The 17,597-nt window shown below is 36.2% G+C and overlaps 2 protein-coding genes across 11 annotated transcripts; one reads left to right on the top strand and one right to left on the bottom strand.

Annotated features, from left to right (window-relative positions):
• Nucleotides 1–746: 746 nt before the first annotated feature.
• On the bottom strand, nt 747–7,499 carry LOC147540152 (uncharacterized). 5 transcript variants are annotated; one of them, XR_015225563.1, is made up of 16 exons: nt 7,350–7,499; nt 7,042–7,240; nt 6,317–6,368; nt 6,153–6,195; nt 5,596–5,652; nt 5,036–5,148; nt 4,871–4,948; nt 4,640–4,782; nt 4,259–4,343; nt 4,077–4,138; nt 3,302–3,406; nt 3,121–3,196; nt 2,607–3,001; nt 1,554–1,613; nt 1,344–1,463; nt 747–1,221 (listed from the first exon to the last, which is right to left on the bottom strand). XR_015225563.1 is itself a non-coding variant. In XM_086641602.1 (16 exons), exons 1-15 carry the CDS (start codon nt 7,435–7,437, stop codon nt 1,358–1,360), a joined length of 1,395 nt encoding a protein of 464 aa, XP_086497728.1. In that variant the 5' UTR covers nt 7,438–7,499; the 3' UTR covers nt 747–1,221; nt 1,344–1,357. The 5 variants fall into 5 exon arrangements, 4 of the variants coding, with proteins under 4 accessions (XP_086497728.1, XP_086497729.1, XP_086497730.1 ...); XM_086641602.1 differs by having other exon boundaries at nt 2,607–2,719; nt 3,121–3,211; XM_086641603.1 differs by having other exon boundaries at nt 747–1,218; nt 2,607–2,719; nt 3,121–3,211.
• Nucleotides 7,500–10,874: 3,375 nt separating this feature from the next.
• LOC147540151 (RNA polymerase II subunit B1 CTD phosphatase RPAP2-like protein) lies at nt 10,875–17,009 on the top strand. Of its 6 annotated transcripts, none has more exons than XM_086643495.1 (8): nt 10,875–11,519; nt 12,234–12,959; nt 13,192–13,839; nt 13,958–14,154; nt 14,260–14,523; nt 14,857–15,012; nt 15,572–15,728; nt 16,758–17,009. In XM_086643495.1, the coding sequence occupies exons 2-7, from the start codon at nt 12,374–12,376 to the stop codon at nt 15,674–15,676; spliced, it is 1,956 nt and encodes a 651-aa protein (XP_086499621.1). In that variant the 5' UTR covers nt 10,875–11,519; nt 12,234–12,373; the 3' UTR covers nt 15,677–15,728; nt 16,758–17,009. The 6 variants fall into 6 exon arrangements, with proteins under 6 accessions (XP_086499621.1, XP_086499624.1, XP_086499622.1 ...); XM_086643498.1 differs by having other exon boundaries at nt 16,749–17,009; XM_086643496.1 differs by having other exon boundaries at nt 16,724–17,009.
• The last annotated feature ends 588 nt before the right edge of the window (nt 17,010–17,597 follow it).

The raw sequence follows: 17,597 nt of genomic DNA, 5'->3' as shown, positions 1-17,597 counted from the left end.
GGAAGTCAAAATTACACACACGTACATCACAAATATACATAATTTAGATTTTGGGAGCTTATTTCGGGGGTCTGACATTGGAGACATCTACGTTTCGAAGTAGATGTCTAACCACTGTATCAAGAGAAAGAGTTTACAACAGTTCGATAACTAACATTCGATAATGTGTTTGCGGTCACCGAACGGCAAAAATTTGTTTGGATCACATTAATTGGACGACTCAGAAATTTTTTGTACAATGTTACTAAGAAGTGTTGAACGATGCATAGAGAGTTTTAGAAGTATTACAAGAACCTCGTTTAAATTAAGATCCATAAATTCTAGTAGAAAATATTAGAATTTTCGACGTTTTAGTGTCTATCGTGTTCTTTTGCTCCCTCATATAGAACTATATATGTCGAAAAATCTTGAACATTGGCAGACTGTAGTCCAATTTCGACTGAGAATTTTGACTTGTTTATCTATTTGCAAATAATTGTTGCCTATTTAGTTCTTCATCTATAATGTCAAGAGGTTGTCAAGAATTGCCCAGTATAATTTGTAGGTATAGATAAATAAAGGTAATCAAGATGTTGTACTTGGGAGCGTAGTTATACAAACTTGTTAACCTTTTGCAAACTTTACTCGGTACAAACTATGGAATAGAATTTACAAAATTACTATTTAGTTATTTGATATGATCTCTAAAGATTGTCTTCTCCTTACTTTTTAACATATTAAGACCTCGCTTGGACCATAAGACATTCTTGAGCTCCAATAGTATAAGTCACAATTTATATAAAAGTTTTTTCAAGTCAAACTGCAAACACATCCAATACTTAAGATTTCCATAAAAACTAGAGTAATGCTAGAGAACAAGAAAAATTGGACAGACTTTGGGTAGAAATCGTATGTAACTTATTAATTGCGGTCAAGTGGATCAAAATCATCGGAACCACGAATTGCGGCGAGGCACATAAGATTTCTGTCTGGTTTTTCTTGTTCCGTAGCACTTTTCAAGAAACTAACCCTAAGTCCCTCGCGAAGATCACTCCTTCAAAGATTTCAATGATCTTCCGCTCTTTCTATATGATTTTCACCTCTCATCACGGTGATAGGAAAAAAGATTATCGAGATTGAGAAAATTGCACAACTTTCCATTTGATGTAGTATTAATTCTTGCCTTCATCCTTTCGAACATCAAGATCTCCATTCGTCTACGCACTCGATGGATCAAAACTACTGCATAACAAAGTATAACAAATCAACACTTTGAGAACCACGGAACATAATTGCAGAGAGTGGAAGAACTATTAGATGGAAAGAGGAGCAAAAAACTATGGATTAGATGCAAGTTTGAGTACTTCGATACGTGAAGTCAGAAAATGAAATCACTGAGCTGAGACGATTTGTTCCGATTTGCACCACTTCTGATAATGTACGCACTACCTTCTACATCTGCATTTGTGCAATTCATCCTGTGCCTGTATTCAAGATTGAAGTTCAAATTAAAACTTTTTAAAGATATTTCGGCCCAAAACAAAGAAAGGAAATGAAAAGAAAGATCAACTTACCAAGTGAAGTGTTCATCACAGCAAATGGAACCCCATATGATTGCAAGTCCAGCTCCTTTCCTAATTAAGCAACCGGAAATGATTAAATTCAGTTCAGCTGCATATCATTGGCAAAGCAGAAAAAGTGCTAGTGATTTGACACATATATGTTAGTCATAGAATAGTGCCCAAGCGATACTCTAAACTGGGTCAATTCCGCTAAATCTAAGTAATTCCTAGTTCCACACCGACGGAATAAATCAAGAAAAACGATCGATTTCTTCTAAACAAGACACGTTAACAATACTTGGCATACCCTTGTTAAAAATTCTACACTACTTTTTCGTTGACCTAAGAGCAAGTCCAATGTGTTGGGGCTGGGGCTCCCAAATTCAAATTTGGGAGCCCCAACCCATTGCTCTCCAACCGAGGAGCCCAGGGGCTGGGAGGCCCACGTCCACCCCATTTTGTTTCTTTTTTTATTTAATTTAAAAAAAATTAATCTGACCTTTTATAGTTTTAAATCTTTTGTTTTTTTGGATTCTTTCTCTAATTACTTTTTTAATCTTTTTAAAATTCTCTTTCTCTCTCTAGAATAATACCAAATTTAAATTTTATATTTGGAACTAATAATTTATAGTTAAAATTTGAAATCAAAATCAAACACACGTACATAATTTGGATTAGGGAGACCCTGTTGGGAGCCCGACATTGGAGTAGAAAAAGTTCAGGGGCTCTTAGAATTCAGGAGCTCCCAAATTGGGAGACGAAGCCCTACATTAGACTAGTATCAATAGTCATGTAGATGTCCTATAAACATATTCTAACTGTGACCTGGATATAGAAAGAAAGAAAGAAACATGAAAAGTACTACTAGTTCCAAATTCAAATCCCGAGAGTGTAACCCCATTACGCCGTCAAGACATCTGTTCTTTATTTTTCGATGAGAACAAATTTTCTGGTATTCAGAAACTAGACATAACCCCTCCCTCCTAATATTTCAAGAACATAGAAGGGGAGCAGAGCAAACTCTTTTAGTGGAAACCTACAAATGAAGAAGTGGAGACTACATACCATGTCGCAGTGAACATATCATAGAACTTGTCAAATGCTTTATCGAGGCAGTAGTGGCAGACTAGTAGATCCTTGATGTCAGTCACATTGCATGTCGATTTGCAGCATTTAACCTATACATTAAGAACGATTTAGTACGTAAATACTAAAACTGTGGACAACTCAGAGGCATATTCTATTTCTCGACATTTGTACCAAACCCATCACCTTCGCATTCTAATTCAATTTCTAATTTCTAATTATCCTATTTCAGAACTCCAACCACGGTTCCTTCGTTTGTTTGCAACTTTAAGGTACGGGTAAGTTTATCTCGACATGAGTCAAATGTCATTACCCGTCACTTCAGTCAACCGCTGTCAATAGTTACCTACTGTAAAACAATGCTTGGGGTTTTCCTAAAATCGGCACCATAAGACGAAAGGAATTCATCATTAAGGAACATCAGGGTTTTATAAACAAACAAAACAAATGACGAGAATTTGGTTGTCTTCTATTATAATATGAGAATACTCACCAACCGCTGGAGCTTGTAAGAGTAAAATTGTCGGTGAGAAGGACGCGACACAATATGCTCGTTCAGATGACCTGCACTGTGGAGTAAAACCCTGAAGTTTATGAATATCTTTGCAGTTACTAACATTTAAATAAAAAATCACCAGAAGTAGAATATAAAACAGATGATTAGGTGCTCAAACCTATCACAGAGAATGGTGCTACAATCAACGCACATCGCCAAACTTGATGAGGAACGACATGTATTGCATATTGCTGTTTTTGCACTTTTTCCTATTTGATGGCATCTATAAATATGAAAAAGACAGCACAGTAGGTAAACTTAGGATTTAGAACACGGAATAATAAAATTATCAATATCCATGTTTTAAGTTTGTTAGGCATGGGTGTGAACTTCAAAATGTGCTATAATGCTAACAGAGCTCCAAACGAATTCATTGGAGGATTAACAAGCAATCAAAGACCATTTGGAAAGGTGCCAAACTCATATAAAATAAGATGCCCACTTGACAAATCAAGTAATAAACCATATGCTTATATTATGTTTTCGGAAAGTTCAGCTTCAAGCACAACTAAGCGAAGTTTTTATTGAACTTGAAATCAGTTTTTAAAATGGTGATTTTTCTGAGAAATCCCTCACCTTATTTTCAGTTATTTGAAAAATCATGTTTTTGCCACGTGAATATAACACTTTAAAGGCCAATTCATACTGTTATTACCGTTCTTTGGACATTAGACAACTGCTTTATTTTTTAAAATTATATTACAAAAGAACTGTTATAAAGGACGCCAGTTTCCAACTTTACATTATTACGTTTATAACTGTCTTTTCCATATTTTGGCAGTTGTGCAGTAAACGATACAACGACTCAACGAGAAATTGCTACAACCGTGACTGCCCGCAGCAGTTACCGCATTGTGTTACTGTTATCAAAGCTTAGTAAGAAATATGCAGACCTTTTGTACAACGCAAGAAGATTTCTTGGTATGGACGTAGAGTTGCGAGCTCCCGTTGCAACCTAGGTGGAAGTCAAGGAACATAACACAACAAATGAAAAGTCAAGATAAGGAGGAAATTATGCTGCCAATAGAAACCAACGAGAGCTTTTAACCGAAAATGGAAGAAGCAGATCAACAACCTCGGTGAATCTCGAAGTAGAAGGGCCAACGCTTGTCGTCACCAGACAATCCTCTGCAAGGTGCCCTGGCTTACGACACTTCCAACTAAAATGACAAATTAAACAATTAAAAATAAGCATAAATCCAACATGAACGAACAATGGCATTGAATAAAGCAGTGACTTGTGATGGCACTTTTTAATATAAAAGAATAGAATAAGCTAGTACTTTGAGAATACAAATCTTCACAGATAATCTCTATCAAGATTAGAAATCTATAGAGCTTAAAAAAGGAATGTATGATAGGAACTCTACACAAGACTACAAGATTATTAACTTTCCAAAAAGCAAGAGTATGAATATATCATAGTAAAACATAAACAAAATAGACAAAGGTGTACCACTGATATGAGCATAGACTAGTTATTTTACTGGTCCATTGGTTCCGACTAAAATCCCAAGCATCCTCGCTAAATGCAGGGACTTGTAACTTGCTTTCATGACCAGGTAAACTAAGACAAAAATCTTGGCCACAAACGGCTCCCTGAAATGTGTATAAAATCACCAGCTCAAAAATTGAATCCTTTATTTGCCAAGGGCACGAGTAATGCAATAAGTCGTGGACAAGAAACCTCAGGCTCCGGCAAATCAAAACTTTTAGCTTTTAGAAGCTCGGCTTTGCAATCAGCACTGCAGATATCATCGCCAGTCTGTAAAGAAAGCCATATCATCCACAAACTCCTGAAGTGCAAAATAACAGCAAAAAAAGTAATAATATTTTATGTCAATTTACAAACCTCATCGCAAATGTATTCTCCATATCTTCCACATAAAACACATGCAGGTTCCCCTGGGACAGCAAATCGTTGTTCCACTCTTTTCTTAACACGATCAACTTCATCAACATAATCTGTAAGCATTGTTAATAAGCAATATATAACAGCAACGCGTACAAGCAAATGGTCGAAAATTTTCAGCTACTAGCAATAAGAAACGGTAAATTAATTATATAAAACATGCTTAATGGTAAGCAGCATGAATTTCATGAACCCTAACTCGTTTGCAGTGGTCGAACCATCCTTGCAAAAACTAATTACCTTGTGAAATCTATCATAGTAATCTGAATTTCTTTAGTGATGTCCTCAATATAGTGAGACTATACAAAAATAACAATACCATCAAATGTTCTGTTTCATCTATGTTATTGAACTCCTGGAAGCTCCAGATTGACACTTGAGTACTCAGAGTTGGATCTGAAGAACTTGTCCACAGTACAGATTAACTTACTCTTTTAATACCTATCACGATACAGCTACAGTGACCAATAAGAAAGCATTAACTACAATAGGGAACTTACCAGAATTTGGTGCATCCTCTTTCTCTTCATGTTTTCCAGAAGAAGTGTTTTCATCACCTGAAGTTTCATCAAACAACACATCCAGATATTAACAACCGACAATAATATTAAGCAAAAGGAAAAATAGATGCAACTCCGGTGGTGTCTATATAAGAGACGTGCAGACCTTTTTGAAACGGATAAGAGAACACTGTGATTCTTACAAATATTTGTTGTGCTTGGTAACATTTAAACGAGTTACCATAAATCATGTACCTAAACTCCCTCATGTTGTTTGGCTGCCCAGAAAACAGGCATTTATAGCGTATAAATACCAATATTAACTCTCCCAGATTCACACAATTCCTACTAGGATACTTCTTGGAATTTTAGTTTCCATGAAAACTAGAATTAGGAACTAGTTCTTGGTTTAGATCAACAAAAGGTTCTAGGGTACTAAAATTCCAACGGATCCCTGTCGCAGTATCCCTTCTTTAGAATCGTACGTCCAATAACTTCAGAAGATAAAGACCTACCAGAAAAACAATCAAAAGGAAATTGTTTTTACTTATACTTACTTTCGTATTCTACTAATGGTTTAACAGTGGCATCTGAATTTTCCTGCATAAAAATTGAACTAGTAACTCATCAAAACTAACACGTATAATTTACAGAACACGAACACAAATATATCACCAAAGGTTAAAATAAAATCAAAAGCAACAGCAGAAAACCGACATACCAATACATCTGGAGTCAATTCCTGATAAACCTGAGAGAAGCCAATTTCTTTCCTATAGCAAACGAGAAACCAAATTAAGCATATAACACAATCAAATCAATCTACACAACTTAAGATATGAATACATTACGAGCAGATACTGTGATTAGAGACGTAGACAGTGTTTGTTTGTTTAAATGTTGATTTGGCTCGTCTGAACGGGCAGACTTGAGTAAAGTTCAAAATGTTTTTCGTTTCTTGTGTGAATGGCTGATTCGAGTAAATTTCAGAACGTTGTTGTTTTTGCCTCACTAGGTGTCGACTGTCTGACTCATCTGAGTGGCTGACTCAAGTTGATTTCAGAATGCTGTTTTTCTCTTACTTGTGTGTCGGAATGTTCAGACTCGGGTTGATATCAAAATATTTCTTTTTTGTCTCACTCGTCTGAGTGGATAACTCAAGTTGATTTCAAAATGTTTGTTTAGTGTCTCACTGAGTTATGTGTCTGACTCGTCTGAGTAACTGACTTGGACTGATTTTGAGTCTATTTTAGAGTCCTCTGTCACATATATCCTGAAATGATTATCAACCCATAACTAAGACAGTCATAATCAGACGAGTCAGATTCAAATAATAAAACACCACCATACTAAAATTGGAAATATTATAACAAGCGTCAAGCAATTGAATCAAGGTGAACAATTCCTGAATTCTTGACTGAAATAAAACACAATTAAGATATTTACCTTCTCTTAGAGATATAACTCTCATGAGTGAGAGGTCCATCATTTTCATCTACAAATCTTCTCTCATCTTCATCAAGCTTTGGTCTTTTATCACGCCTTCCTTTACTGATTTTCTTCTTCTGATCAGAATCAACGGGTTCTAAATCAATGGGTTCGATTTGAGGAGGAGGAGGAGGGTTTCCAGTTGCAAGGTTGTATGCTGAGAAACAAAACAAGGAAAGAGAGATAATTAAGGGAAAAAAAAAAACATAATTAGGTCAGAGGAAAAGCAGAAGAAAATGTGATGAAGATGAATATAAATAAAATACCTTTGAGATTTTGAAGAACAGAAGAGAGACTGAAATCTTTGTTGTAAGAGGAAGAAGGGTTTTTGTAGAAGTTGGTTCTCGTCCCCATTTTTTCTCTTCCTCCCTAATAGTTTTAGTTGAGATTAGGAGAGAATCAAACAACTGATTATTAGTTGGTGATTCTTTGTAGGCGTAATTCTTGAATGGCCCCCAGATATGACTAATTAACAATTTTAGTACCTAAATGAGTATGTTGTCCAACTCGTCCTTCGAGACCCCCAACATTTACTTTTTGACCCCTTAACTTGACAGGTTTGTTGATTAGAAGTTAACTTGGTTTTATTTTCAAGTTTGACTATCTTCATACCTCATCAAAAAAACAAAAGTTTGACTATCTTCTTTAGAGCCACAAATTTAGTAATCTAACGAGAAGTTATGTAGGGATCAAAATCGAGATTGAAAACCAACAACTCGCCTTTCTTTTTTCTTAGACGCCAGTAATCGTCCGACAAGAGAGTTGCAGTCGGAGTTCTTCTCTCTTTCTTGTCATCTTTTTTCTTTTCCCTATTCCTCCCACTCTTTCTCCCTCTTTCTTCGTCTACAATACACGTGACGACGAAACCCCTAAAGTCCTTGACTGGAAAACTAGACGAAACCTTGTCTGAACCCCTTATCTTTTGTTCTTGACAAATGGTGTTGGAATCGACACCCCAGCAGGAGTGTTTTTTGCCTTTTCGATAAGGTTTCCATTGTCGAAACAACTTAAATAACGTACCGCTGCGTTCATCTCGTCGAGGGCTTGAATTTCAAACTTTGGTTTGCTCAAAATCGATTCTCTATGAATAAAATATTAATTTTCAAAGTATGAGTTTAAATATGGAAAAATGTGAAATATTTAAGAAAGTCCCATATTGGGTAAGTAAAAGGAAGATGAAGGGTTTATAATAAGCTGCTCTCTCATACTATAGTATGAATGAAATAAAGGTCCAACGCTTTGCGTGGTTTGCACCGCGCACGCACATGGGCGTTTAGGGCGCTTTAGAGGCACCCGCACTTTGCACGTGTCGCCAAGAGCATAGAAGCCTTTGTTTTATTTTTATACCAAAGGCCATCTGACGGATAAAATTAATCTAGATCCGACGGGTCAGATTAAACCCGTGAATCAGTACCTCCTCTTTCAAGAAGGGTGTGACTATTCCCTCCAAATGTGACTGTTAACAAACAGTCACCTCTCACCTTTAAATAAGCCATGAAATCATACTTAAAACTTCACTTCGAATTAAGAGAGTTTAAGGCATTTAAGAGTTTTCAATACTTACTGACGTTCGAAAGATTTTCAGATCCAAGTACCTCCGATCCGAAAAGGTAATCCGTTGTATCCTGGGAGACAAATCGCCTATACTGTTGGTACATTAAACAAGGCGAATTATTGTCTTAAGGAAAGAGATCCCTCGCTCTGTTTTACATAAAGAATTTTATAGTTGTCTATCTCTGAATTGGTTTTCAGAAGGGAAATATCGTTGTTTAAAATAGAACGATAAACCAGTATACAAGTGGAACAACAAAAGGGACGAGAGAAGGAGAAAATGAGAGAAAATATAAAAGACTTCCCTGAAGATGGTGACCTAAAATGTGACTAAAGAAGGTGACCGTGTCAGTGTTAAAGAGATGTAGTTTCTAGGGTTTTTTCTGTGCGAAATTTTTATGACTTGTGAGTTATATTTTAATGCAATAAGAATGAAGTCCTTATTTGTAACTAAACAATAACTTTAGAATATTATCCAAAAAACTGTCTATAAATATAAAGCACACTCATCTTCAAATATGCAGTAAATTGTACTTCAATGCTCTGTAAATGTCAACGCCCTTCGGTGTCTTTGGTAGCCCTTGGGTGTCTTTGGTAACTAAAGATATAAGTATTTTTTTCTTGTAGCAGAAGTATTATTACTTCAACAAAATAAAAAAGTTATCCAAAGTAAATTTGGCATAGATAAAGGTAAAAACCAAAATATTTGTTTGGTAATATATTTTACTTTCTATTTTAATTTTTCTCGTCAAGGTACGGCGATGGTGGTGTGGTTGTGGTTGGGATGTGATTGAGGTCTAGTTGTGATGGGAACACAATCGTGGTGAAACATGATGGTGGACGCGACAGTGTAGTGGTGGTGATGAAAGTGAAGTGGTGGTACAGTGGTGGTGGTGGGTGAGGTACAGTGGTGGTGGTGTGTGAGGTACAGTGGTGGTGGTGGTATAATTGTGATGGTGGTAGTAGTGATGGAGGCATGGTGGTGATGGTGGTGGTAAAGGTACAAAGGTGGTGGTAAAAGTACAAAGGTGGTGGTCGAGGTATGGTGATGGTGCAGTGGTTGTTGTGGTGATTGGCGGAAATACAATGGTACGGTTGAAGTTTAGTTGTGGTGGTGGAGTGAAGGTAGACAAAGAAAAAAATTAGTAAAATAAAATTTGTGCATATCTTCGAACATAAGTTACTTAGCTTTAAAGTTAGAAATCTAAACTTAAAAGAAAAAAAAAACAAATTTTAACTGGAGTGAAGTCGAAAAGTTTTGCATTACCAAACTAACATTATTTTCTACTAATTTATTTTAATGTTGCCAAATGACACCTTAATATGTTGTCTACATTGTCCTCTCTCTTTCTCCTCTTTGTTAAAAGGAAAACAAACAACAAGGAAAAGGACACACAAAAGTAAAGTCTCCTTCCAAGCGAAGCGGGAGGGTGAATCATCTATTATCATATAATATTATGTCCATCTTTCCTTGCTTTCTTTACTCTTTGGTGCACGGTAAAGAAACTTCGAAGCTGATCAGTCATGATTCCAAATCGAAAGATTGATGTTGATATGGTTATATCTTTACTCTTGAGGCGGTGCGGTTCTAATACTTTCAGCCTGAACGTTCCCCAGCACCAACAATATACTTCAGATGCCAACTGATCAAGGTTAAGTGATTATGATTTTTTTTAAATTAACTCTTAACACGAACCATATTTACGCGGTCAACATCCTATATAGAGCTACCGAATTCCATCTTTTTTCGCTTGAACACAGATACATGCATCAAAATGACTAAAATAAGCTCGGATACTGAAAAGGATAAAATGCAGAGAGGTTTGTCATAATTACATAAGGTGATAAGGCCTCCTCGACCCATAGATGTCCAGTCAATCTATGCCTCGACCCATTTCATGGAGAACCAATTAGCTCTAGGTTCGAGTGGCTTGCACTTCACCCCTGACCACAACTCATCCATTGATTCTTCAAATACTTGGGTGAAGAATTGATAAAATAGAGATAGAGTAATCAAGCAAATTCATAATGTTAACTTTTCACTTATAATCATGGTGATTAATGATTATAAACAACTTTCTAATGAACAAAATTAAAGATAAATATATACCCATGATCAAATAATTTAAATTCACTAAAATAATCAGACAGAATTTCACTACCATTAATATCTAAACAATACTACTAATCTTGAGTTTCAATTATCATCATTACCTCATAAAACAAGAACTAAAAAACAAGAATTAAGAACCTGATTTGATTTGTACAGTTAATAACTCCATTAATGATTTCATTCATCATCGTTTCTCTTCTTAGGGTTTCTATAACTCTGTTCAATTTCCTTCAACTTCGATAACCCTTTATTAGCAACTTCATTGATGTCAGGAACATTATAATTCTGAGTTATATAAGCTCCACATACAGTTCCAAGCAAGAATGAGAAACTATTCTTGATTATCCCAATATCTGCGTAAATCCCCACTGAAAATATCATGAAGCTAGCTAGGGTTTCCAGATCAGAAATTGATACAACGAAATTGAACTCATCTTGTGATTCAATTTATAAAATTAGGGTTTTGAGGGTCACCAATTACCACGCTTTCTTGGAGAATAATTAAACACATCAAAGTCTAGACGGTTCTACTGTGAAAATGGCAACAATTTTGTAATTTTTTAGAAAGTTAGGGGTAATTTGGTCTTTTACATGTTCTATTTAAGTAATTGGGTCGATTTTTGGAGAGGGAAATTTGGGAAGTGTTCAACTTCAACCGCGAGTTTGTTCCCAATTTTCTCTCTCTAGGGTTTAAAACTTCAAAATAGGGTTTATGAATTTGTCTACCTTCTGATCGAAGTGTTATGGGGGTTGGATTGAAATCAAACTCAGAGTAAGTTTTAGAATAAAAAAAATCAGACTAGGGTTAGGGTTTATTTTAGTTTCTCTCGCTAGGGCTTATTTTACAATTCTTATAATTGTTCAGTTTCATTGAAATTGGATTAGGTTTATGAGTAATGAGTTCGCCTACATTATAGGTTTATGAGGAAATACGCATCACATGATAGAAGCTTAATGTATAGTAATTTCCAGTTCGATTCTCAGTTCGATGGAAAACCCTAGTTTACCAAACCCCTAACTCACCACTGTTGCCCAAACGCTTGAGTTCTTTGCTCTTGCTTCCACTCGGGATTTGCCAGAACGTAATCTAATCTTCCTGAAAACTATCTAGGGTTTGAAAAAGTGTGGAAACTGAATAAGAACTGTTTGAGGATATGCTCTTGAGATGAGATGTTTCGATTATAATAAAATTCACCTCGGAAGTGAATTGATTTTGAACCAAATCGTAGTTTCCCTTTCTTTAGCTGTAAATTCTTTATTAATAATATTGGTGGCTGTCACTTTAATATATGGAACTGTAATGTTGAGTAAGGTTAATTTTCATGCCGAAACCCTAGATTTTAGGACCCAATTGTTATATTACTTGCTAAGGATTCAATGTATGTCAACTGATTATTTTATTTATCCATTTTTGTAATTAGTTTGATTTTATTCATCTAAAAATGATACTGAATGAATTATTATATATGGTTAATAATACTTGCAGATACTTAACTTAGAAACTTGCTCAAATTTCTGCATTCTAAGGAACACCATCTACTTGGGTTATTCTTTAAGATTTTATCTAGGATTTTAAGTTTTGCTTGGTTGAACCGGTCGGATCAACAGAATACGAGATCTTATATAATGGATGAAGATCAGTTAATCTATACAAGAAATGCGATTCATAAGCTCCAGCTTGCTCTCCTGGAAGGAATTTCTAAGGAAGACCAGCTTTTTGCAGCTGGATCTCTAATATCTCAAAGTGACTATAATGATGTCGTGATCGAGCGATCAATCGCCAATATCTGTGGTTATCCTTTGTGCAAGAACCCGTTACCATCCGAGCGGCCTCAAAAGGGGCGGTACCGTATCTCCTTGAAAGAGCATAAGGTTTATGATCTCCAAGAGACCTACATGTATTGTTCTTCTGGTTGTCTGGTCAATAGTCGAGCTTTTGCTGGTAGCTTGCGAGATGAGATGTGTACTGTAGTGAACTCTGCCAAGATGGATGAGGTTTTGAAGTTGTTTGGGAAATTGGGTTTGACAGAGGAGGATAAGGGGAAGAAAGGGGATTTAGGCTTATCTGATTTGAAGATCAAGGAGAAAGTGGATGTAAAGGTTGGGGAGGTATCATTTGATGATTGGGTTGGTCCATCAAATGCAATTGAGGGGTATGTTCCTCAGAGAGATGGTAGGTCAGAGGTTTCACATTTGGAAAATCAGAAGGAAGGTAAATGTAAAAACTGGCTTTTCTTTCCCTCCTTTCTGTTTGTTGATTTCATTTATCTGAAGTCTGAAGTAAAGAGGGGAATTTGCTTAGTTGAATAATTTTCTGTAGGCATTTTGAAATGTTTTGTGGTTTCAATTCATAGTTCCTGCAATCATTTTTGTGAGTCCATACATATTGCAGTCCTACCCTTTGTCTACGAGATAGAGGAGTGAGTCTGCTTTGCTTGTTGCAGGATCTAAGCCTAAAGCTGCAAGGCCGAAGAAAGGAAAAGGCAAGAGCAAGGTAGTGAGTGAGATGGATTTCACAAGTACTATAATCATGGGAGATGGATTCAACATTCCAAAACCATCTTCTTCTACTGGGCGGAGTTCGGAGACAAAACTGAAGGATTCTAAGGGCAATTCGTTTGATATTCTTGATGCTTCTTCAGCTCATGTGCAGAACGAATCTGAACTTGATGGGTCAAAATGGGAAGTCAGTTATTCAGTCGCCAAAGATCAGTTTCCTGATAGGTTGTTGGCTACTTTCCAAGATGGTTTAGATACAAGGGCTGCAGAACCTAATAGGAAATCTTGTCTTCGAGAAACAACCCAATTGAATGAAACCACTTCAAAATCTTCCCTGAAATCTTTGGGTGCGAAAAAACAAACTCGCAGCGTCACATGGGCAGATGAAAAGAAAAGTTCCACTCTGATCGAAGACAACTTACCTAACGTTCAAGAGACATGTGATGCAGCAGAAAATGCTGAATGCTCAGGTAGTTCGACTGCAAAAGAAGGTGATGATTCTGTACGTTTTGCATCAGCGGAGGCATGTGCTATTGCTCTGATGGAGGCTGCAAAATCTGTTGCTTTGGGTGAATCTGAAGTCAACAACGCTGGTAAAATTGTTATTCTAAGTATTTAGTTGGTCTAATAAATGGATAAATATTTTTTTTTCCCAGTTGGGGCACTTGGTTACTTCTACATATTTATCTTCCATTTTCTCCTGTTGCGTAGTATCTGAAGCTGGGATTATTATCTTGCCAACGCCACAGCATCTAGTAGATGAAAGCGTCTCAGAAAATGACGAGCGTGCGCTAGAATCAGAGCCAGTTCCTTTAAAATGGCCAATGAAGCCAGAGAATCTATATTCCGAGTTATTTGGTCCTGAAGATTCCTGGTATGATACACCGCCAGAGGGTTTCAATTTAACTGTAAGTTTTCTATTCTCAAATATGAAATTATAATATCTATTTTCTTTGACTTCCATCCTCTCAAGGAAGTTGTGTCATATTTACAGTTAACTTTAATGTTTATAGTTATCAACATTTGCGACGATGTGGATGACACTTTTTGGTTGGATAACATCATCTTCTGTGGCTTATATATATGGAAAAGAAGAAAGTTCTCAAGATGAGTTTTTAGTGGTTAATGGTAGGGAGTATCCTCACAAAATTGTCTTGAGCGACGGCCGGTCTTCTGAAATAAGGCAAACTCTAGAGCATTATGTTGCTACATCTCTTCGTGCTCTTGTTAATGGTCTTAGACTGCCAACTCCAATATCAGTTCTGGAAAAAGAAACGGTATTTATTCTTGTTCTCTATATCATGTGTAATTTACTTGTATAATTTGAGTTCTATACATTTACTTTTCTAGTAAAATCTGATCTCAAAACAAGTATTTTCTCAAATTTAGGTTTAGTTTGTTTGCTGAAAACACATGCATTAGATACAAAGGCTTCTTTTTAACATATAAGTCCACTGGAATGGCAAAAGCAGGCAAAACAATAGACTACTCACAAATTGTAGTCAGATTTCATCAGATTATATAAAAACTAACACCACCTTAGTGGAGTATCACTTGGCGCATTATTTGCTTTGTAAAATTATTCTAACTAAAAAAATTGGGTAATGCAGGGGCGCTTATTGGGTACAATGTCATTTATTGATACCCTTCCAGCTTTCAATATGAAACAATGGCACGTGGTTGTTCTTTTATTTCTTGATGCTCTTTCAGTCTGCAGAGTTCCTGGGCTTCACGACATGACAATCACGAGGATACTTCTAAAAAAGGTCAGTTGCACTATGTAGTAAGACCTTTTTATTATTAAACTAAGACTCATACTATGATCGTTTGTCTCGTTCGATGTTGCATAAAATCCAGAAGTTGATAACCTTTGTACATGAATCTCTACAAATGAAGTTTATTGAACTTGTAAAAATTCCTATCAAAAGAATCTCGGGATTCTCACTACCCTGTAGATACACTTCTGTTGTTCGTGAGATGCAAAAACAACTGCATATATAGCTTTTATCTTCATCAGAACTTTTGTTAGTGAGTCATCCATAAATATGTTTATTTCAAACCATTCTTCGATGGCATCAGAGTTTCAATTTGACGTGATATGTGAAGGTGACATTTATGGTGGTGTCATCTTCATATCCATGGATCATCTTCATGTGGCCCCACTAAGGCTTTTATTTTTAGGCGTCATCTGCCAGAACACCAAATTTTGGATAAAATTTCAGTTTACATGGGATTTAATGTCAAACACCTGCATAGATCGTAACGTTTATATTAATGCAAACAAACAGCATGTCCCATAATTTGCCTACCTTGTCTTGGTTATAGGTTCTTGATGGTGCTAAAGTAACTCGTGAAGAGTACGAGGTTATGAAAGATCTTATTATTCCACTCGGAAGGGTACCCCAGTTTTCAGCTCAGAGCGGAGGTTAACAAATTCCATATGGGAAGAAAGACAGGTCCCCACTGGACATCACTTCACCAGGTATAGTCTCATGTCAATCTTAAAGTACTGCATCTCATCATGTTTTTAGTGACAAAGAGAGCCTTACAGGCTTACACTAATCCCCCCTGTATTTGCATTAGTTAATTGAAATTTCGATCGTGAACAAACTGATAGCAAGCATGTCAAAATTAAAATTCTATGTAGGGATATAGAAGCAAAATCTAAGAGCGAAAGTGTGAAATTTAGACTTTGAGTAGATACATGGATCAGACAACAGAATAAGTATATCTTTTAGCATCTAGGTCTTGTGCAAAAATGAAAACCTATGACACGTACTGGCTACTATGATCCCTTGTACATGACAAACAATGCATCAAACTTCACCTTTGCAATCATTATAATTACGGCGTTGGAGAAAACAGAAGTGCAACAGGCTGTCTTGTTAGATGAGACCCACAAATCTTGTGAGGAAGAGTCCTGAGTATTTTTTTCCCCCAAGTCCTGAGTATTCTTTTTCCCCCAAGCATGTCAAAATTAAAATTCTATGTAGGGATATAGAAGCAAAATCTAAGAGCGAAGGTGTGAAATTTAGACTTTGAGTAGTTACATGGATCAGACAACAGAATAAGTATCTTTTAGCATCTAGGTCTTGTGCAAAAATGAAAACCTGTAACACGTACTGGCTACTACAATCCCTTTTACATGAGAAACAATGCATCAAACTTCACCTTTGCAATCATTATTATTACGGCGTTGGAGAAAAAAGAAGTGCAACAGGCTGTCTTGTTAGATGAGACCCAAAAATCTTGTCAGGAAGAGTCCTGAGTATTCTTTTTCCCCCAAGTCAGAGGATATGAAACCTGACTCGTCTGGATGGCTAATTTGGGTCCATTGGAGGAACAATGAAAAAACAGAATCACCACCTTGATTTGTCGGCAAACTTCAACTAGAGTGTAGTTTAATATCCTATTCTAGAATACATGATGATTGCTCTATTCCAGCGATAGTACATTTATTTTCTTCTGTGTATATAGTGTATGCAGATAATGACTTCTATAGTTGTTTCAGATTCTCAAGAATCAACTCTGAAAGCTTGCATTTTAGTACAATGTCGATAGGTGAGAACTTCGGTTGTTGAGAAGAAATACAGACTTCAGGGTTTTTTTATCCTTTCATTTTAAACACACTGGATGATGGAGTTTAGTTTAAAAAATATATGCTAATCTACATGTACGACTAATACTATCTCATCTAATGCCTTAAATTGAACATATTAGTTGTTTAAATGGTTTTAAGTGTATCAATTTCTGTTATTAACAATGTCTTGCTCTGTGAAATTTACGATCTTGTTTGTTCAACCAACACTATGTTTTAGGGCTTGTGTAGTGGAAATAGGAAACTATGTATGGGAAACAGGGCAAAAGAAAGAGTCCCAATGGACTGGGAGCACGAAATTTAAAATTTGCACTTAGGGGCACAGGTGAACCGTTGTTAATGATGATGTTCCACAAAACCCTAAAAAGGCTAATGTAGATAAGAAAGCAACAAAGGGAGAAGAGAGAAATAAGGCTGTTAGTCTTCTATGAACAAGTAGTCTGGACTCTGGCGTGCCAAGACCCAAGGGTAGCACTTCTGGATGAATAACTCTACAGCTGTTAACTACATTGAGAGGCTTCCTTTAATATAAGATAAAACATAAAACCCCAAACTTAACCTCTCCCTTTCTATAAGATTAAATAACAAACCGTGAAATAAATCCTAAAGTTATGTCCTCTCGTCGCGCGAGTGTTTTTTTGGAGTGGCAATGAGTACCCGTTTGTTGTGCATTCATGATCTTCCTTGGAAAAGCTTTTTCCAATATTTTTTTTTCTTAAATTATATTTGCAATTTACAAATGCAAAGATGTTT

Source organism: Eschscholzia californica, unplaced genomic scaffold (genome assembly GCF_041429995.1).
Source record: "Eschscholzia californica isolate CP2 unplaced genomic scaffold, dmEscCali1.0.p SCAF_5, whole genome shotgun sequence".
Lineage (NCBI taxonomy): Eukaryota > Viridiplantae > Streptophyta > Magnoliopsida > Ranunculales > Papaveraceae > Eschscholzia > Eschscholzia californica.
Note: the sequence above shows the minus strand (reverse complement) of the source record. Positions and strands in the feature narration are given on the sequence as shown.

Coding starts and splice junctions, on each gene's coding strand:
- LOC147540151 (XM_086643495.1), top strand. CDS start 12,374: ATGGATGAAGATCAGTTAATCTATACAAGAAATGCGATTCATAAGCTC. Junction 12,960..13,191: donor TTTGGAAAATCAGAAGGAAG/GTAAATGTAAAA, acceptor TGCTTGTTGCAG/GATCTAAGCCTAAAGCTGCA. Junction 15,013..15,571: donor CGAGGATACTTCTAAAAAAG/GTCAGTTGCACT, acceptor TCTTGGTTATAG/GTTCTTGATGGTGCTAAAGT.
- LOC147540152 (XM_086641602.1), bottom strand. CDS start 7,437: ATGGGGACGAGAACCAACTTCTACAAAAACCCTTCTTCCTCTTACAAC. Junction 5,653..6,152: donor ACCATTAGTAGAATACGAAA/GTAAGTATAAGT, acceptor ATGAAACTTCAG/GTGATGAAAACACTTCTTCT. Junction 4,949..5,035: donor GAGAATACATTTGCGATGAG/GTTTGTAAATTG, acceptor CTTTCTTTACAG/ACTGGCGATGATATCTGCAG.